Source organism: Pelophylax lessonae, assembly GCF_965119305.1.
Source record: "Pelophylax lessonae genome assembly, chromosome: 7".
In the NCBI taxonomy this organism is placed as follows: Eukaryota; Metazoa; Chordata; class Amphibia; order Anura; family Ranidae; genus Pelophylax; species Pelophylax lessonae.
The window spans coordinates 53061977-53084619 of NC_138774.1; the positions used below are offsets into that span (position 1 = coordinate 53061977).

General features: G+C 45.5%; 1 protein-coding gene across 1 annotated transcript in view; it reads right to left on the minus strand.

The window, feature by feature from the left end:
• ITPKC (inositol-trisphosphate 3-kinase C) overlaps window positions 1-22178 on the minus strand; it is an 83931-nt gene extending 61753 nt beyond the window's left edge. The window contains exon 1 of the mRNA XM_082263137.1: window positions 19919-22178. Within this exon, the coding sequence (XP_082119263.1) occupies window positions 19919-21904 (1986 nt within the window). The 5' untranslated portion in view covers window positions 21905-22178. The remainder of the gene's footprint in view (window positions 1-19918) is intronic.
• Window positions 22179-22643: the final 465 nt, after the last annotated feature.

A 22643-nucleotide genomic window follows, 5' to 3' on the forward strand; every position in this document is an offset into this window, starting at 1 on the left:
GTCAGGCGACTTGGTCACCTGACAAGTAGCTCCCATTGCTGTGCAATGGAACCGTTCTATTCAGAGCGACTCAAGTCACTCCGACTTAGAAAAAGGTTCCTGCACTATTTTTTGGCGAATTCGGAGCGACTTGCATTGACTTCTATTATGAGAAGTCGTTTGCAAGCCGTGATGAAGTCGCGCTACACGGGGCGACTGAATCGGATTAGTGTGAACCGGCTCTTAAACCCAAAAGTAAAAAAAATAAAAAGTAAATATTTAGTATATTGCCGCTTACCAATTCTTAGGCTTCTTTCACAATGTCCGCCTCTGTAGGTGGATCCGTGCTGCTCAGCAGGGGATCAATACACAGATCCCCGCTGAGCAGGCAGGTGACAGCTCCCTCTCTGCTCTGTGTGCGGAGAGGGAGATGTCAGAGCCCCATGCATCTCTATGGGGGAATTGGATGAGAGCGGACCGCCTGTCTGCTCTCATCCGATCCCATGGATGGATGGAAAATAGGGTTTCCATCTGTCCTGATTTCACGGACAGGATTGGATGCGGATGCCAGAGGGTATCAGTGGACATGTCTCCGCTGACATCCGCTGCCCCATAGGGATGCATGGAGGATCCGATCAGATCCGCCTAAAAAAACCGACAGGCGGATCTGATCGGAGCGCTCGTGTGAAAGGGGCCTTAGATGTGATAGCTGTATTCGTTTTCTTTTTTAGGCTTTCTTCTATTTTCATCAGGTAATCCATCTAGCAAGCCTGTTTTTCACAGCACAAACTCTCCAGCAGAAAGTATCAGTTTACATGAATGGAACCAACCAATAAACACTGGCAGAGGTGATTAAACTGATCAGCTTTTATATATATATTCACGCAAAACATTTATCCCAAAAGAAGAAAAAAAAATAAACGGTTTGCTGTAACGGATAATAAAATGTGAGCTGGAGTTTGGCTTCAATTTGTAAATGGTTCTAAATCTGCTAATACATTTAACACTAAGCCCCCCCCCCCCCTCACCAACATACCATGCTGCTGTGCATCCTGTGCACATTCCTCCAGAGTTGTATCTTACTAATACAGGAGGTGTGTTACTGGCCAGGCCACCAGGTGGAAACAGAGGGGAAAAAACACCAAAAAAGAAAACGAATGCAGCCACCACATCTACTGATTGGTAGGTTGCATTATGTTAAATCTTTGGTTTTGGGATTAATACTGCTTTAATATGTTCATGTTTTAAAAATGAATAATTACCAGGACTACAGAAGTTCTTGGTATACATCTACCCTAAAAACGGTCCAATTTTCTACGGTTTTCTATAATATCTCTGAATAGCTTGGAAGTTATGAGATCACCATACAGTCAGCTTCCTGGGCCTTGGTTGCTTTTCTAAGGTGTACGATTCGTTGGAAGATCTTGCACAAAGAAGCACCCCCTCCAGTTTCATGAAATACTTCAACAGTATCTAAAAGAGGATATTCAAAGTGCTCACAAACAAAGCTTCCTGAAAACACAAAGTCACCAAATGACATGTAAAAACAACAGAATTAGGGGGGGGGGGGGGGACACAGAGCAAGTTGGCAGGAAGCAGGAGAAAGTGACACAGATAGCTAGAAATGATGCAAATTATGGGTTTGGTACAAAATGCAAACTTTCCCGGACATCTGGAAACTGTGCAGAGATCAAACTTTTCATATCTGAAAAGGGACTCATAGCCATGTTGTTGATCTTAGTCTATATTCGACCTTGTAATGTTTCTACATAGAAAATAAAATATTTTTAATCCTTACTGGTAAAAGTGTGCCCATGGGTACTGTTGACAACTGCTGGTGACTTTGCAGGGGTGGTAGTAGACAAAGAATGCACCAGGAGATCAGAGGACAAGGTAAGAACAGGCACTGATGAGAACTTCTGCCTGGGTTTGTTTTTAGATTTTATTAAATTAACAGGTTTACTTTAAATTTTAAAGTGTGTGACAGGCCAGGTCCAGGTCACGACTTAAAAGTCATTTGGCGTGCAGGGAGGAATCGCAATCTAGGTGTGAGATTGGTGTCACGTAGAGTTCCAGGATGCATGTCTCATAGGGCTTTGCCAGTTTTCTCTGGGCTTGGCTAGTCCTGGAGCCCAGAGGCTTTGCAGAGTCTTGGGAGGGGTGAAACCTTCAACCCTATAGCCAGCCATAGATGGTTCAAATCTCAGCCGGTTCAGCAGGGACCGACCAGGATTTAAATCCTGTATGGCCAGGATGAATGTGCCCAAGGTAATCAATCAACTTGGGTACAACCAGCCTGTCCGATTTTACATGCGATTACTGCTAGCAGCTATTATAGCCTCTATCAATAATCACTGTGTTCTCCCCCGCCAGAAGAACTAAATGGCTCAGCGGGAAGGGAGACATAAGCCGGCCATAGATTCACCCATCAACACAGTCAGTCTTGATGGGGGAATCTAATGGAACTTTTCCACTGCAAGTACCGGCTCGGCTCCTCTCGGCACTGCTTGTCACAGCTCGGCTCAGTTTGCTTTCCTACTGCGTGGTACGAGTCGGCATGTTTCAGCACTGTATAGGCACTACTCGGCTCGGTTTGCTTTTCCACTAAAGTAGTAAGTGGGTGAGATTACAACGATTCTCTGACCAATCAGTGGCTAGTAGTGACAAACAATCAAGGCTGCATGCAAAGGATTGTGGGATATGGTATAGGTACGGCCCGCTTGGAACCCAACCGAGGTGATACTGTTTAAGTGAGCCGTACTGAGCCGTACCATGTAGTGGAAAAGCGCCGCTGTACCAAACCGTACCGAACCATTCTAACACGTACCATACATTACCATGTAGTGGAATAGCGCCAAACCGAGCCGTACCATGCAGTGGAAAAGCGCCAAACCGAGCCGTACCATGCAGTGGAAAAGCGCCAAACCAAGCCGTACCATGCAGTGGAAAAGCGCCATATGATTATACAGGTTTTGTTATGTGAGCTGACTGTAGCTCAGGGCTCCTCCCAGCCATAAAGCCAGGGGAATCTGAGAATGTGTCCCTGACCAGGCCAACATTGGGGAGGTATCACTGCTACTACAGGACCAATGTGTGTGTGTGTTTGGGCTCCCACAGGTTCTGGTCTGAGTGGCTGAGCTTTGATAGGCTTGGAGACGTGGGATAGCCCAAGCTGGGTACAGGAGACTGTACCTTTTTTGTTTGGATGTTGTGGAAAACTGCTGTCCAGGAACCTTCTTAAAACATGGATAGGAATCCCTTCAATGCAAAGATGGCGGATGGACTGTGGCTGACTATTCTACCCATGAGTTGAACTCTCGCCCTTGAGTTTTAACACTTGCGGAGTTAAAAATGTTAAATGTAAATTCAGCCATTCAAATTTCATATTCACTTTACCTTGTTAATGTCATTACAAGAGATTCAGTATTTTTATTGTCGCAGCTTTCTTTAACCCATTGCCACTGGCGCCTTCCGGCCCTTTAAGGGGTTTCAGATGCCGGGAGGGGTTAATAATCATGTGACCGCCTTGATTGGCTGTCACACCATCCCATTTCTCTCTTTTCCTTTGAGTCCCCCATTCACTGGTGCTTTCACATTTCCACTACCTATGCTTTTCCATACCTTTTCTTGTTATGGCTTAACATATCCATTCCGCACTCTCTTCACTCCTTCTGACTCACTGCCACTCCCATTTCACTTTATCACTCCTTACTTTTATACCTATGCTAGTACTACTATGTATCCTTATCAAATATATATATATATATACTCATTATACAATTCTATTTTTACTTACTATAGATACTCTTTCATGGTGCTAATAGCTTCATTTCATGCATTCTTCCCCACGCTCCTCTCTGTGGTCCCCTTGGTCCGCCTGTCCTGTGCGCCCTCAGCTCCCATGGGAGACACCCAGGTTCGGTTTTTACCCCCAGTGCCAGTTGCAGCCAGAGCTGATATGTACGTTTTGGGAATTTGGGGGCCTTGTTCCCCTTTCTTCCCTTCTCTCCCCCCTCCAGTTCCTATTAATCATCATTGTCGCCATTTCTTTATATATATATTTTTATAGACCCATGCAATACATCTACTCCTGAGGAAGTGGCAACATTAGGCCACGAAACGCGTTGAGTTTGTTTGATGTCATGATTCTTTTCAATCAACGCTATACTTTGTTATACCTTACCATGTTGGTTTCATATGAACCAGGATTCGGGGACTTATGAGCTCTGTTACCACATCGATTTTTACATTATTTATTTATATGATATGGTATGATATGATATATGATATGTGTTTGTATACTCGATGTACCAATAAATGTGATACTATTGTCCTGACCAGTTGTACCATGTCTCTCAATTAAAGAGGTTGTAAACTCACATTTTTTATTTATTTTTTTTTCACCCTGAAAGAGAAACACATAATGAGCTAGTATGCATCGCATACTAGCTCATTATGAAATACTTACCTTAGAACGAGCCCCCGCCGTGCCGCCCGCTTACCTCTATGACGGGCGACATGTCCAATCGCCCATCTTCCGGGATCGCGGCATCCGGCCATCTGATTGGCCGGACCCGCGGTGACGTCACTCCCGCACGCGGGAGCCGACGGTCACGGCACGGGGCTATGAAGGAACGGCACCAGCGGCCGTTCCTTCAGAGCGCATGCGCCAGTGACGTCACTGGCTGCATGTAAGGTAAATATCTCCTAAACGGTACATGTTTAGGAGATATTTACAGTACCTATTAGGTAATCCTTATCATAGGCTTACCTATAGGTACAACTTGCAGAGGAGGGTTTACTTCCTCTTTAAAGTCCCAACCTTCCTTTTAATTTGGGTGTCACGGTGGTCACATGATCGGAAAGTTCTGTTAGCCGCCGGTAACTGTGCTGGGAGCAGGCAAATATGCACCCACCCCACTCTGCTCTGAGTAGCAGGGGGATCAGTGGATGAAAGAAGCCTAAGGGCTTGTTCACACGGGTGGCCGGGGGGGGGGGGGGGGAAGAGCTGAGCCTTGGTTTTACAGCCTCCATACCGCTCACCTAAAGAAGGGCATGCAGCCGCAGCAAAAATGAAACCACACTTTGCATTCGTCTGGCAGTAGTGCTGCCAAACGCAACCTAAGTGCATGGCGTCATGCCACAACTGTGTGCAATGCATGCGGTAAGGCTCTGTAGTTCAGCAGCCTTTTTAGGGTTAAAAGGTGGTGGTGAGGACAACACATTACTTCCTTACCTCCTGTCAAATGCCCATCCAAAAAGCTTTCCACTGCGGATCACTTTTCAAGGGGTGGCAAGGGCTGCCGCCCATAAGAACGAGCCTGTTTGTCATTCAGCCAGGCCTTGCATCTATTAAAATATTTTAATAACGATATGAATAAAACAGGCGTGTTTGTTTCTGCACCTCTGTATTATTCTTCTACAGGAGCCTGGAAATTCGAGTCCTTCACCCTACAAGGCCGGGGATTTTACTGACTTAACCTATACACACATCTTCTGTTTCTAGAACTGGAATTCCAAGTAGCTCTGAAAATAGAGTCCAAGGTAAGGGATGTGTACATTTCCGGTGCTTATTTTTAGAAGCATGTAAATAACTTCTTCTCTACACAAACAATAAAACAACGGGCCGCGGATATCTATTCTTATCAGACAAAAGATACTGCGCTCGGCCCATACTGCATGGAAACTCACCCAGCCCAGCTTTTAACCATTGTGAATAAAAGGTTCCAGAACAGAACGCTTCTAATTTAAAACTTAATCGATTTGAACAGAGTGAGTGCTGCCATTGTGGCATTGATGTGGTGGGTGTGGTCTGGGAAATGAAAGAATAGGTTACCCCCAACATTTCATATTCTTGTTACCATGTGCTTGTATAAAAAGGTATCCTGCTTCCTTCCTGTGAAACCCCTGGTGATCCTACCAGTCCAATAAAAAATGACCGCACTAGGCATGACAACACAGTGTGGTCAGTTCTCTAGCTCTGCTGCAAATGTAGTCTGCTCTCCTCCAATAATCAGACACGCCCCCTCTGCACAGCCATTTACTGGGAAGACCTGTGTGATGCTGTTTCTCCTCCAATGATCAGACTGGTGCTGACACGCCCCCTCTGCACAGCCATTTACTGGGAAGACCAGTGTTCTGCCGTTTCTCCTCCCCCAGCTCTCTGAGCTCCTTATGCACCTGAGAGCAGAGGATACAATGCATCCGGAAAGTATTCGCAGCACTTTACTTTTTCCACATTTTATTATGTTACAGCCTTATTCCGAAATGGAATAATTCATTATTTTCCTCAAAATTCTACAAACAATACCCCATAATGACAATGTAAAAGAAGTTTGTTTGAAATCTTTGCAAATTTATTAAAAATAAAAATTGATAAATTCACATGTACATAAGTTTCACAGCTTTTGCCGTGACACTCAAAACTGAGCTCAGGTGCATCCTGTTTCCATTGATCATCCTTGAGATGTTTCTATAACTTGATTGGAGTCCACCTGTGATAAATTCAGTTGATTGGACATGATTTGGAAAGGCACACACCTGTCTATATAAAAGGTCCCACAGTTAACAGTGCATGTCAGAGCACAAACCAAGCCATGAAGTCCAAAGAATTTTCTGTAGACATTGAGACATGATTGTATCAAGGCACAGACCTGGGGAAGAATACAGAAACATTTTTGCAACCATTCCGAATGAGCACAGTGACCTCCGTCATCCATAAATGGAAGAAGTTTGGAAATACCAGGACTCTTCTTAGAGCAGGCCGCCTGGCCAAACTGAGCGATCGGAAGAGAAGGGCCTTAGTCAGGGAGGTAACCAAGAACCTGATGGTCACTCTGACAGAGATCCAGCATTTCTCTGTGGAGAGAGGAGAACCTTCCAGAAGAACAATCATCTCTGCAGCACTCCACCAATCAGGCCTGTATGGTAGAGTGACCAGACAGAAGCCACTCCTCAGTAAAAGGCACATGACAGCCTGCCTGGAGTTTGCCAAAATGCACCTGAAAGACTGTAAGACCATGAGAAACAAAATTCTCTGGTCTGATGAAACAAAGATGGAACTCTTTGGCTTAAATGGCAAGCATCATGTCTGTAGGAAACCAGGCACCGCTCATCACATGGGCAATACCATCCCTACAGTGAAGCATGGTGGTGGCAGCATCATGCTGTGGGGATGTTTTTCAACGGCAGAAACTGGGAGACTAGTCAGGATTGAGAGAAGCATAAATGCAGCAATGTACAGAGACATCCTTGATGAAAACCTGTTTCAGAGCGCTCTGGACATCAGATTGGGGGCGAAGGTTCATCTTCCAACAGGAAATTGACACTAAGTACACAGCCAAGATAACAAAGGAGTGGCTACGGGACAAATCTGTGAATGTCTTTGAGTGGCCCAGCCAGAGCCCAGACTTGAACCCAATTGAACGTCTCTGAAGAGATCTGAAAACAGCTGTGCACCGACGCTTCTCATCCAACCTGATGGAGCTTAAGAGATCCTGCAAAGAAAAATGGGAGAAACTGCCCAAAAATAGGTGTGCCAAGCTTGTAGCATCATACTCAAAAAGACTTGAGGCTGCAATTGGTGCCAAAGTATTGAGCAAAAGGATGGGAATACTTATGTACATGGGATTTTTTCGATTTTCATTTGTAATAAATTTGCAAAGATTTTAAACAAACTTCTTTCACATTGTCATTATGGGGTATTGTTTGTAGAATTTTGAGGAAAATAATGAATTTAATCCATTTTGCAATAAGGCTGTAACATAAAATGTGGAAAAAGTGAAGCGCTGTGAATACTTTCCGGATGCACTTTATGTGATCACTTATAAAAAAAATTTAAAAAAAAAGGGGGAAACAAAAAAGGTAGTCATATTCAGTGTTAATTTCATCAACTAAAATATTTTCGTCCACTAAATTAACACTATTTTAGTTGACTAAAATATACCTAAAACAACTCAGATGACTAAAATATGACTAAAACTAAAATTACATTTTAGTCAAAAGACTATGACTAAGACCCCGTTCACACTGGGGCGACGCTACTTCCCAGGGCGACCTGTGAAGTCGCGGTGCGCTGCTCGCACCGCGACCTCGGAGCGGCATGCACGGACTTCATATCATTGAAGTCAATGCAGGTTGCTCCGGGTCGCCCCAAAGAAGCTCCGCACCCTTTTTCTAAGTCGGAGCGACTTGTGTCGCTCCTATTAGAACGGGTCCACAGCTTCTCTATGGAAGGCGACCTACGGCGACCTGTCAGGCGACCAGGTCACCTGACAGGTCGCCCCAGTGTGAACGGGCTCTAAAACTAAATCGTAAAATTGACATCAAAATAACACTCCTCTGCTGGCCATTTCTAAATCGGCAACACAATTCCATCCAAAGCCTGTAATAATAACACATTAAAGTTGAAACATGTATTGCACTGCCACATAAGCATAAGTAAGGGGCATCTACTAAGCTGCTGAAATAAAGAATTAAGAAAAAGGCTTTACTTATATTTTTTTAGATGATTTAATGTTGGTAATACATTCAGGTAATATGACAGTACAGCCAATTACAGTTTTAGTGCCGGTTCACACTGTTCCGACTTGTCAGGTGACTTGGTCGCCTGACAAGTAGCGGACCGTGTTGTGGAATTGGAACCATTCTAATAGGAGCGACTATTAGAAAAAGGTTCCTGCACTACTACGGGGCGACATCAGAGCGACTTGCATTGACTTCCATTATGTGAAGTCGTTGCAAGCCGTGCCGCAGGCGCGGTGCACGGGCGACGGCATAACTCGCCCGAAGTCGTGTCGCCCTAGTGTGAACCGACACTGAGGGGTTTTTTTTTGTATTTTAAAGTTGCACTTCTGTTTTTCAAAAAGCAATAGTTTTGTTTATGAAACTTGGTTTTATTCATAAAGACTTTATATATCACAATGGCTAAGTGCCGGTTCACATTTCTGCGATGCGGGAACGCTGCGAATATACAGCGTGTTACCGCATCGCATCCGCACTCCTGGCAGTTCACACTGCCATATGCGATACGCTGGGGGTGTCAATTAAAAGTTAACGACACCCCCAGATCAGATCGCATATCGCAGTGTGATCTGAAAGTTCGCACAGAATGAGATCGCACTAGTGTGAACCACCATGCGATCCGATTCTGCTGCGGACCAAAAAAAGGGTCCTGTGCGAGTTGGGTGCGAATTCAGCCATACAAACTGTATAGCTAAATTTGCACCGCACAGACATCGCATGTAATTTTAGGAGCAGTGCGCTCCGAATTACATGCGATCTCTGTGATCGCAGAAATGTGAGCCGGCACTAAACCTGTGTCTGTAGTGCATGTTCAAACCTTATTACCAGAAATAATAACCTGTTATTAGATTTTTACTCCAGGAGTATATAATTAGTTTGAAAATTGCATACAAATTGAAAAAGTTTTAGTTGACTAAAGTATGACTAAAACAATTCAGATGACTAAAATACGACTAAAACTAAAATAGCATTTTAGTCAAAAGTCTATGACTAAAACTAAACTAAAAAAAACTAAATTTTTGCCAAAATTAACACGGTCATATTATTGTTTTTTTTTTATATGTAAGCACAAATGTTTTGCCTTTCATTTCTATTTTAAACTGAATGGGTTGTTTTACAAAGTGAGGATTTACATATATTAAAAACAAAAAAAAGGGAGACAAACCAGGAATGCTGAAATATTAAAGCACCACACCTAACCTTGGGAACATTAGAAGAAGATTACTCTACTATAATCCTATTTACCTAAAACAGATCCTCAGTTGGCAAGGGCAAGTTGTCAATCATCGTTGCTAAAATACAGCAAACATTGGCAGACGGGGACGAAACACGCTGTAATATGTTGAACTGTAACAATCGTCAGTCAGGTCAACTTCTGAAAAAGTCTTCCTGAAATATGATTCATTAGACACACGCAGGTAAAAAAATGAAGGGACCCATACACCGGAGATAACATCTGGCATAATTGGGGACAACTGTCAAATCTAGGAGGTGCAGTAGAAGCTGCAGGGCAACATTAGCCAAGCGGCGGGGGTGATAAAGCTTGTTCTTCCCGCTATGGATTCCCCCTGATCTGCCAGTGGTGTTTGACATGCCCCCCTCCAGTGTCTACAGCAGGGATCTCCAAACTTTCTAAATGAAGGGATACGTAAGTTATGGGATAAGTAAGTAGCGCAACTTACGTATCCAATATCTGTTTAGTTGTTTGTCACAATTTAAGTTGCTGCTTATATTGATTAGTTAGCGCAGTTATTCTCCCCCTTTTTTTCTAAATGAAGGGCCAGGTTAGGGTCCTTCAGACTTTAGGGGAGGGGGGGCGGCAGAGTGGGGGTAAAAAATATCCTGGATTTTAGTGTGAATAAACAATGGCTCCGGCTTTGTGGTCAGTGGGAGCATAGAAATGACATAGCACCCATGGTCACTAAAAGGAATAGTCCTCAATGACTGATATCATGTTGGAAGAATAGTGCCTCATCGTTGGTGTCAGTGGGAAGAATAGTGCCCCACTCTTGGTGTCAGTGGGAAGGATAGTGCCCCACTCTTGGTGTCAGTGGGAAGGATAGTGCCCCACTCTTGGTGTCAGTGGGAAGGATAGTGCCCCACTCTTGGTGTCAGTGGGAAGAATAGTGCCCCACTCTTGGCGTCAGTGGGAAGAATAGTGCCCCACTCTTGGTGTCAGTGGGAAGAATAGTGCCCAGAGCTGGATATAGGCCAGCAAAAGGCCGCATTTGGCCCATGGGCCGCAGTTTGAAGACCATTGGTCTACAACATAAACAAGCTTAACGCCAATATTCATGCGTCAGCTGGTCGCCAGACAAGTTTTGCTGCCCACACATGTATCAGATTATCAGATGATGATAATCCGATAATGACAGAACAATTCAAGGCACACACCAACACTTTATGGCCAATAGTTGCAGACACTTGAGCATCACACTTATGAGCTTTGTTTGACATTCCATTCTAAAACCATTGGCATGGATGTGCTGTTCCCACTTTGAAGCTACTTCTGTTGGATGCGAAGATCTGAAAATGACAAGCAAACACAAGGGCGCACCGGCCTAGTGCATTATCCTTTTGAAGGTTTATTAAAAAGAAAGGTTAAAATACTCACAAACGAGTTCTTGATAAAAGCCTATCAAACGAGGTACGCAGTCCTCAGCATCAGGATCCAAGGGTGTATCGTCCCCTGGAGCTGTAAAAGCTTACGCGTTTCGAGGCTTAGCCTCTTCTTCAGAGCCGGATGTGAAGATCTAACCTGTGTAGTTCAATTCATCCTATGGCTCCTTTCACATGGCTGTTCCAAAGAGGTCCACATGTCAAGTTTTCCAGGCAGACCTGTTCGGGCAGTCCATTTACCTTTATGGACCAAAAAGTGTAAGGGCTCATGCATACTGCAGCTTGAAGAAGCTTGTACTTTTTTGGGCTCTTTTGCACGTTTTTGTTGAGGTTCTTTGAGCATAAGTGTTTTTTTGTTTTTTTTTTTCACTGACCCTCCCCTTCTTTGAGCTTTTTCATGTTCATTCATGCATTTATAAACCATAGTGTACATTGACACATTAGCTAACCTGGAGGGCAGTTTCCAGGCAGAAAAAATTAGAGCTCAAAAGCCTGAATTATTATTATACAGGATTTATATAGCGCCAACAGTTTGCGCAGCGCTTAACAAAATGAAGGGATCATCTAAAGATGGATAGATTAGGGGACAGTCGGACAGATTGGGGTAGAGAGTTCCAAAGAATGGGAGAAGCTCTGGAGAAATCCTGGAGGCGAGCATGGGAAGAGGTGACAAGGGAGCTGGAGAGCAGGAGGTCTTGGGAGGACCGAAGAGAGCGGCTTGGTTGATATTTTGAGATCAGGTTAGTGATGTAGCTGGGGGCAGAGTTGTGGATGGCATTGTAAACTATTGTTAGCACTTTGAATTTTATTCGTTGGGTGAGTGGAAGCCAGTGAAGGGATCGACAGAGAGGGGTGGAGGACACTGAACGGTTGGTAAGGTGGATAAGTCTTGCAGCAGCATTCATTATGGATTGAAGGGGGGATAATCTATGTAAGGGTAATCCAATGAGGAGGGAGTTGCAATAGTCGAGGCGAGAGATAACCAGGGCGTGAATTAAAAGCTTGGTGGTGTCATTGGTTAAAAAGGGCCGTATTCTAGCGATGCTGCGGAGGTTAAGGCGGCATGATTTGGACAGGGATTGGATGTGAGTCTGAAAGGACAGTGCAGAGTCCAGGGTTACCCCTAGCACCCTGGCATGTGTGGAAGGACTAATAGTTGTTCCATTGATCTTGACAGAGAATTCCGGGGAAGGGGCACGTGGAGGAGGAAATATTATGAGCTCGGTTTTAGATAGATTCAGTTTGAGGAAGTGGTGAGACATCCAGGCTGATATGTCTGTTAGTAGATCAGTGATGCGGGAGGAGACTGATGGGGTGAGCTGAGGGGTACGCTCAGCTCACCCCCTCCTGTAGGAGACGCTTCTTTGAGCTGCAGTGTGCATGAGCCCTAAACGGATGTGCTTGTTTACACCCTCCTACCTCAATCCGATCTGCTAAAAAAAACAAAAAAAAACACAACATCAGGGGATCTGTCCTCCTTCATCTAGGTGGATCGGATAAGAAGGCAGTCGAGTGTAAACGGGCAGCGGAGTCCTTTTACACCAAGCCACCCATATAGCAGAGCACGCTCTGTCCACGACACGAGTGGACACAGACCTGTGGTCCCCCCGCTCTACTCAGCAAGGGATCAGTGGACAGACCCACTGCTGATAAAAACAGATCACGCCCTTGTGAAAGGGGCCTATAGCTGTTCCGGGTTGAGTAGGGTAGTGGCTTTACGCAAGCCAGTGGAGTTCCTTCACATCAAACTCTTCAGGACATGTCTTCATGGACCTAGCATTGTGCATGGGGCAAAGTCATGCTGGAGGAGAAAAGAGCTTTCCCCAAACTGTCTTTGTATTCTTTACCTGTAAAGCCCCATACACATGAGCCAAAACGCAGAAGACATTGGCCAGTTCAAAAAAAAAAAAAAAAACGGGTGACATTCGGCCCGTGTGTATCCCACCCTGTCCGACAGAAACAGGCTATTTGGCCGGCTTCTGTAGGAGAAGCACGCTGGAAAACCAGCAGCCGACTGACTCCTGATCAGTGGTCTCAGCCAATGGCAGAGAGTGCTGACCGGAGTGTTGTGGAAGGGGCCGTCCCCCTGTCAGAACACAACAGCTCAGCAGGAGAGATCACTTTACTAATGGCACTTTTCCACTGCAAGTACCGGCTCGGCTCTACTCGGCCCTGCTTGGCCCGGTTTGCTTTTCCACTGCTGGTACCGCATGGTACGGTGTTGGAACGGTTCGGTACGTTACGGTATGGTTTGCTTTTCCACTAAAGTAGTACTAAAGTTAAGTGGGATAACAACGGGGTGGGTGGGATTCTCTGACCAATCAGTGGCTAGTAGTGACTGCATGCAAAGGATTGTGGGATATGGTACCGGGTATGGTACCTCTTGGAACCACAATCGAGTAGGTACTGTTTTTTAGAGCCGTACCGTTCGGTTCCATGCAGTGGAAAAGCGCCGCCGTACCGAACCGTTCCTACACCATACCATGCGGTACCAGCAGTGGAAAAGCACAAAAGCGAGCCGAACCGTTCGGTTCCATGCAGTGGAAAAGCGCCATACATTTGCATAGTTAGTACAGCGGCTCCGACCGGAGCTGACAGTTTGTTTGTTCTTCCCGAAAATAAAAACTCATAGTGTGTACCAGGCTTAAAAGTAATCTCAACTGGAAACACCTCCTAACTGCCTGCCTGTGAATGCTGAACCAGCGTGCTGCGACCATGTTCGATGCATGCAGCTGTGGGGAGATTGCTGTGTGCCATCATTCATTTGAACGGGTCCTGTTCAGTGTAGGTACTGCCTTCCGAATGTGACAGGGGGGGATCATTTTCGCAGTGGGCATGCCATGTGTACACCTCCATCCGCTGCCATTACAGCTTAAGAGGGAGTACTAAAAACGCAAGTGTAATCGAGCCCCTAAAGTAGTTGAAGTAGTTAGGAAACAGGATTGCGTGTATGACCAGTATGAGTGTCAGTCACAGGGTTCTGGCATGTCTGACTTCCTTCTAATGTTTATGGCCAGCCTAAGATAATGACAGGTACAGTATATAAATAACTCAATAGATGAGTAACACATACACCTGGGAATGGGTGTCAAAGCCCAAAGTATATATCCTCCCAGGTGTGTCCTAATATCTTCCAGTTCGCCAAACAAAAAAAATTAGATTAGATATATGAATGTGAATTAATCTGAGGAATTGGCTTTAAATCCCCACAATGTCCAGCAAAGCCTTTATTGGATTATATGAATGTGATTATTATGTGTCAGCGATCATAGAAATGACATTTTCTAAGAGATGTTTCCAACACACAAAAGTAAGTTACTGCCTAAGCTAAACTCCAGACACATAAAAACACCAATTAGTGCACTTCTGCTTTCATTAAAATTCATTAAAAATTAATTCCAAGCAGATTTAAAAGATACAAATCAATGCAGCTCTATAATCTTTAACACGTGACGTGATTTAAATTATTTTTAAAATGTAAGCAGTGCGTATATACCTACATGTGAACAGTATTCGTCTTTTGCAATCAATCCCTGCACAGCAGGGCTGAAGTGTTAGAGCAGTGATGGCGAACCATTTTGAGCCCGAGTTTCCAAACCTCATCACAAAACCAACTTATTTTTTTCAAAGTGCCAACACTGCAATTCAAACTGCAGACACCCAGCCACCCAGGTGATGATCGCACACTCCAAGAGGGATTGTAGTCCATTCAGCACTCACCCAGCTCTGGCGTCCAGTGTCGGTGTGCCTGGCAGCAGCGTCTGCCTTTGATCACCCTCCTCACTCTTGATGGTGTCCTCTCAGCACCGTCCTCTTGTTCCTCTCTGGTTGGATCAACTCCAGGGGCTGTTCTGGCTGCGCTCGCTCTCCCTCCTGAACCACCTCAGCCTCCCCTCACTCTGGTCTCCACACTCCTCTCACCCTTGCTCTCCATTCTCTCTCAGCCCTTTTTTTCCCCAGGCTCCAGGCTGTCCCTCCTCTTATTTCCTCAGGGTATGCTGGGGCTCTAGTTTTGTTATAATTGGTTAAAAAGGAGCCATAGTCTTCTGAGACTACATGTCCCATGTTGTACTTGTCCTGGCTCCTCATTGGTACCTGGCTTTAGCCAATGGGGAGGCAGGAGGAATCAGAGTGGGCAGCAATCCCTGCAAGCACCACTCTATTCCTGTCCCACGGTGCTTGACAGAAGAAGGGGGGCGAGCATGGGAAATACACTGACAGCCGGCGGGTAGTGGCGGCGGCTCTCGCGTGCCCACAGAGAAGGCGCTGCATGGCAGCTGTGCCATAGGTTTGCCATTACTGTGTTAGAGGAAGAAGCAGCACAAGGAGCCAATCAGTTCATGTGCTTACAAGAACCATGCCAATAACAGAAGAGAGCAGATTGTCAGATGAGCTCATCACTGTACTGTTTCTCTTTTCACTGTCCAGTCAGGCTGGGGAATCCACAATGGCCTGGGCTCTGAGGAAGCAGGTTGAATAATGCTGGGGATCAGACTGATGACATCCAGCAGCAGAAACAAACATTGTTGTGTATTTACATGCTTGCCTCAATTTTAACAAATCTGCATAGGTGCAATAGTAAGCCTGCTTACAGACCTATGAAGATGGCCGTACATGCATGCATAATCCAACTACTCATAGGCTACAGGATAAGGTGGTGGGTTCACAAATAGGGGTGTTCTGCTGAGCAGAATATTCATGTCAATGCAGTGGGAAGGAATAATCTCTGCCTACACTCGATTCTCTCAGGGAAATGCGAGTCTGATTTACTATTCATTTCTGCCTTGTTGCAAGTCTCACACGCTTATTTGCACTAAAGTCAAAAGGAAGATGCTGCTCATAGGAAGAAGTTACAGAAAAGGTAAAAACTAGTCAATATTTAACCAAAGGCTAAAATCCAGGAACAAAAAAAAAAAACTCTTACACAGTGGGGGCTCCCCCAGAACTGCAAGGGTCAAATGCCAATTTAGGCCTAAGGTACCAGTAAAATGACCTTTCATTGACTCATTCCTTGCTCCCTCCATGCTTTTGGACTGAACTCTCAGTCTCATCTCTAAGGAACACTGTAGGGTTGTACCCTGAGATCATGAAGTACAATGTAGAACTAACAGCCCTGCATTGTACGTGAGGACAACAAGGGCCCCCCCCCCCCCCAGCATCAGGAAGAAGAGTTGAGTGCTAGATGCAAAATGAACAAGGGATAAGGCAAGTAAAAGTCCTTGTTTTTGGTACCCTAGACATAACCAAACAGGTAGGTTTTCAACATTCTTTTACAGGGCTTCTTCCAGCTATTCATGTTTGCTTTAAAATCAGTCAGTTCTTTGCCCATGCAAAATGGAGCAATATTTTCACTTACCTTTCTCCATTCACAGCTGCACATGCTCACCTTCCTTTGACTCTCCAACCAGTTTGTGGTAAGTTGGAGTTAACACAGGACTAAAGACTTTCACCCCACCCCTATATGAGAGGACTAGGTTCCTGAGCAGCCAATCACCAGCGTAGTCACGTTAGCAAAAGAAGAGCAAGTTGTATACCTCCTATACCTGGAAGTAGAGCAGTAGGTTTCCTATACCCGAATGTAAAGGTGTTGATCTTTGCTCCTGGTGGCAGAACGGAGCCATGGGCAAAGTATGTACTCTCAGAAAATACATCATATTTTCTTTTAAAGTGACCTTATATGACCCCCAAAGAGCAGCCCAGTGAAGGAGATGTCAAAACCCGCACGCTGCCTAATGACAATCCCAACTTTGTTCAAACTCAATTTTTCTGGCATCTTCCCAGCATGCAGGAGCCAAAAGAGAGGATCCCACCGTGCATTGTGGGAAGAGAGGGCGGCAGAGCCAGAGCTCTGAGCTGCAGCAAAACCAAAGAAATCTGAGTTCAGCGGTCTTATTAGGAACATGAGAATATAGGCATGCACATTTGGGTCAACTTCTTTGATTAGCTGCCATCACATGAACAATTTTAGGGGTGCCACATTTATATTAATCCAAAGCTGCATAAAAAGTAAAGCATGCGCCTAACTTTTGAGGGTTTTTCTTGCTGCCATCAATGAAGTTGGCTCCTGAATTGGATAAACCAGGTTCCTGAATTCCATATTTATTTGTTCACCTCTGCTTTAAACCTACAAAATTAACCTTCTGGGTACCCTGGGAAACCAGAAGTATCATCGTAACTAATACTCCACTGAACTCCAACTGTTACTGGTGTTCACACATGTTCAGAGAGATGTAGGTGGTGGTGGGAGAAAAATCAGAGGAGAAGTAACCATTGCTACATACTAGAAAGGCAGGACAAGAGTGGCATCTAAACTATACACACTGGTCAACTGGAATGAAATACAAACTATTAATGTTATGATGTTTGTGGACGTTATAAGAAAACTATAGATTTTCGAATGCAGAAGATCTGTCTGAATAAAGCAATGCAATGGCAAGGGGAAAATGTGTCCTCGCCAATGTGCCAATGCTGAGGAGGGCATCAGAGTACAACAAACATCTTAGTGATGAGTCTCCATCCACTCAATAACATACACTGAAACTCTTGCCTACATTTACAGAAATGTAAAACAGGGTCTATGTTACAGCAGACATTAAAGCTAGCAATACACTGATCAAACTTTGTCCAGTCCAGCAGAAACCAAACAAATCTCCATCAGTGTGTAGGCTCCCCCACTTGACCAAACAAATCTCCATCAGTGTGTAGGCTCCCCCACTCGACAGAAGTCAACTGGTCAACTAACTTCTGTGGAAGGGACATGTTGAAACATTGACAGCGGTGGGTGCCTAATGTTCTGGTGGGCCGATTCCTCCACACCAGTGGTCCTCAACCCTGGCCTACAGGGCCCACTAAGAGGCCAGGTTTGCAAGATAACTGAAATACATCCCAGGTGATATCATTTGCTGCTCAGTGATTGCGGTATTCTAGTCTGCATCTCCCCAAGGTAATACTTAAAACCTGGCCTGTTAGTGGGCCCTGTAGGCCAGGGTTGAGGACCACTGCTCCACACCACCTGTTCGTGTGAGTGGAGGAATCATCTGCTGGCTGAACATAAAAAAAAATAAAAAGGATGAATGAGTCTTTTGCTCAAATACATAAAAACTGGGCTCACCGTGAGGACTACCACAGGGATGACCTACTTACAACCCTAAATAAGACACGAGATACTTGACCAGTTTTTTCTTGCAGCGGAGAATGAACAGTAGTTAACATTTTCTACAAGTCCTGACAAGACAAAACGTGTGAGATACTCGAGAAGCCAACAAGAAGGGCAAGTTTGTTATTTAACCATCTCCATGCCGTCAGATGTAGCAGAGGAGATGATGTGTTATGGATAACAAGTTGTCAATGTCAAGGTATGTTCGGCTTCAGGGGCTTGGTTACTTTCTACACCATAGCAGCTTTGTGGAAGAGCTAGGAGAAGTTAGTAACCTTCAACCCGACTCATTCTGTAATGCTAAAGACGTTTCGTAACTTACCCAAATCACGTCTTCATTTCCTTGAAGTAGCTAGGATAAGTTACAAAACATCTTCAACATACAGAACAGGTCGAGCTGAATGTTACCAAATACTAGATACACCATGACCTGGATAAATGAGAACCTTCGCAAACATTTTGTGGAAGAGCTAGAAAAAAAATAAAGTAACCTTCAACTGGTCTCATTCTGGAATCGTGAAGACGTTTCGTAGCCTATCCAAATCACGTGTTCATTTCCTTGAAGTAGCTAGGATAAGCTACAAAACATCTTCAACGTTACAAAACAAGTCCAGCTGAATGTGACAAAATACTACTAGATACAGCATGACCTGGATAAATGAGAACCCTCACGATTATTATGTGGAAGAGCTAGGAAAAGTTAGTAACCTTCAACTGGACTCATTCTGTAATGCTGAAGACATTTCGTAGCCTATCCAAATTACATATTCATTTCCTTGAAGTGGCTCGGATAATCTACGAATCCTCTTCAATACTACAGAACAAGTCCAGCTGAATGTGACCAGCTACTACTAGATACACCAAGTCCTGGATAAATTAGAACTTTCATGAACATTTTGTGTATTTGAGACAATACAGATATAGAGAAGAGCTCTAAGGATGTGGTATATCATACACACTTCCAATATTCCCTTTGTAGTGATCACCGAGGGTTCTAGTGCATGGGTGACTTCTTGTGCATCCGACATTCATATCCTATTTACACTATGCCAAATTAGTAGCAAGCGCTACATGTGTTGCAGGAACCAAAGACAAACGGCAAATAGAAACGACCAATCACACAAACTTAACTTTAAAGGTTCCAAATTTTCTGGCAATTTTACCCAGCTTTCGATCATAAAAATTACCAAATTGAACAAGGCAACCTCCTTGATAGAACCTACTGGCGGAAAGTTGCATTGATCCATTCAGTAATTTCTATGATTAAAAGCTGGTCTAGAGTCTCACATTACCAGAAGCTCGCACGTGTATGGTCAGCAGAGCTGAACACTCTCACAACAGATCATGCTTTGCAGTATCTTCACTGGTGAAATAACGACTGCATCTAATAAATGTGAGAAACATGGAAAGGGTATCGGACATATTAACAAAGTAACATAACCAAAAGTAGAATGTTTTCATTGTTTTAGGGATTGGTTGCTTCTGGAAACAGACCCATAGGCTGCGTGCTCCTTGAGGATCGCAGTTTGTAAACTATTCTAAGAAACAATTGGAAGCAGATGATATTGGTACAATGCGTACCCATGCTAAGTCTGAACAGACACAGGTCACAGCCAGATATCATATGTTGTATATACTCACAGCTGCTCCTTGCTCATCAGGGTTGCAGATAAGTAGATGTAACCCATTGGGTTCCACATCGCTGCCAATGAAGTCATCTTCAGACTCTTCAAACGATGAAGCAGAAGACAGACCAGAGGAACTGGACAGCTTGCGAAGGAAGAGAGAAGGTACAGGAGATCCACCGCAGCCACTGTCCGAGGCAGGAGATTCTGCTTCCCCCGTGTAAGGAACATCCAGAGCAAAGCCGGTTTCATGTAGTTGGGGGGACAAGGAAGGGGAGAAACCCCTCTTGGGGCTGGCATCTCGAGTGACAATAAGTCGAGGAATGGAATAACTGTGAGTGTCAGAGGCCATAAGTAAAGGAGGGCCCCTTCTGTGAAACAATGAGTCTCTGGCTAGCCCTTCTGTTTGAGTTGCCTCATTTGTGTTCTCTGCATCTGGTGGGGTTACAGTTAGCTTCAAGCTAGGTATTCCAGAGTCACGGTTCCACAAATCCTCAATGGGACTATGATGGGGATGGAAGTTTGATCCAAGTCTTTGTGTGTGGGAGAAGACCTCAGTGCAGTATAATCCAGTTTTCGTTTCCTTGGAAGCTCGGTCAAGCTGTCCATCATGCGTGTCTTCTTCAGTCCCAGATTTCTTAGACTTTTGGTTTCCAGCACTCATACCCACCACTGAGTGGGTTACCATCTTCTCTGCATTCTTTGTAAAAATGTATTCCACAGTCTTGGTTTCCAAAGTTACCTTTCTGCTGGTCACCTCCACCCTCCTGCAGTCTTGGTTAGCCATGTGCTCGCTGTCCCCCGACACACTTTCAAAGGCGTCCTTGGAAGATACCAAGATAGTCTTCCCAGTGCCTTCACCCCATCCTCTCCCTTTGCCGGTCATAGCGGCCTTGGTGGCATCGTATGAGGACATATCCAGTCTGTGCCGCGTTCCCTGCCCATCCAGTCTCATGTCAGGATCTGCAGAAGCTTGTGTGCTGGCCGCTGTACCTTGGCACGGTGTCAGGGAGCCTTCTAGATCTGATGGGTGAAGAGCAGAGATGAAAGCCTTTCCCTTCGTCTTCCCAGGTATATAGTGTGAGGCGGTCCCTGAGTCACCGGATTGTGCAACCGGATTGGATGACAAGTCCCTGGCAATACACCTAGAAGAGATATGCTGCTGGGTGCTCTGCAATGGCTCTGCTTGCCCTGTGCCCACTAGGGACCCACCACTTAACCTTAGATGGGGGATACCCTGCTGTGTGCCCACTGGTGACCCTGGATGGGGGGTACCCTGCTCTGTGCCCCCTGGATGGGGGGTACCCTGCTCTGTGCCCCCTGGATGGGGGGTACCCTTCTCTGTGCCCCCTGGATGGGGAATACCCTGCTCTGTGCCCCCTGGATGGGGGATACCCTGCTCTGTGCCCCCTGGATGGGGAATACCCTGCTCTGTGCCCCCTGGATGGGGAATACCCTGCTCTGTGCCCCCTGGATGGGGGATACCCTGCTCTGTGCCCCCTGGATGGGGAATACCCTGCTCTGTGCCCCCTGGTGACCCTTGATGGGGGATACCCTGAACTGTGCCTGCTGGTGACCCTAGATGGGGGATACCCTGCACCCTGACCCCTGTTGGCCCACCTGGTGACCCTAGATGGGGGATACCCTGCTCTGTGCCCCCTGTGTGGGGGACACCCTGTCCTGTGACTGTTGTTAGGTTGCTGGCACTCTCCAGATGTTGTGGGCCCAGTGATGAGCCTCCCCCTGGTTGATCTCTACCCCCTGGTCTTCTCTCAGGATGCTCCCTGTCCTGAGCTGCACTCTCTGACTTGCTCCTGCAGCAGCAGCCAGTCCCAGGTTGCTCTCTACTCTTCCCCTCACTGCCTTCCCTCTTCTGGGGTCCGGGGGGCTCCTTGGCCGGGTTCTTCCCTTCCCTCCTCCGCCTCCTGCGGACTCTAAGTCTCTTCTTCCACTCTCCAGCCGCGGCAGCCTCTGCTGCGCTATTGGAATAGCTTTGCCCCATTCCAGCTCCCGTTGCCCGGAGACTCCCCTCCTCAGGGCGATGACGGTTTCACCAGTTAACCAATCACACGTCCCAAGGGGCGGAGCTAAGCGTACGGAGCAATGCCCTCACGGCTTAGGTATCAATGCGCGCTCAGAAAGGGATTTTCCTTTCTTTACAATAAGATGTATTCATCCGCTGTGTATAGTATTATAGTCCTCCGGGATCGATCACTTCACTCATAACGGAATGGCGCCTCTCAGTGCTGTGAGCTGTGTGATTGGACGAGGTTTATCTGTGGAGACACAAACACAGTGACAGTCAATGGAGTTCATTAAAAAGAAAGCATGCAGGCGTACAACAAAGAAAGTTCTTGGTGGGGGAACAAATAAAAGTGAGACAAGTTTTACCTCAGCTGTTGCCCATAGCAACCAATCAGCTTCTGCCTTTCATTTTTTCCTCACAGCTTAGAAAATGAAAACGTAAAAGCTGATTGGCTGCGCTCTGGATGAGGCAACGTTTCTTGGGGGAGAAATAAATAAAAGTGAGACAAGTTTTACCTCAGATGATTCTCATAGCAACCAATCAGCTTCTGCCTTTCATTTTTTCCTCACAGCTTAGAGAATGTAAAAGCTGATTGGCTGCGCTCTGGGTGAAGCAAAGTTTCTTGGGGAAGAAATAAATAAAAGTGTCTGAGACAAGTTTTACCTCAGCTGTTGCCCATAGCAACCAATCAGCTTCTGCCTTTCATTTTTTCCTC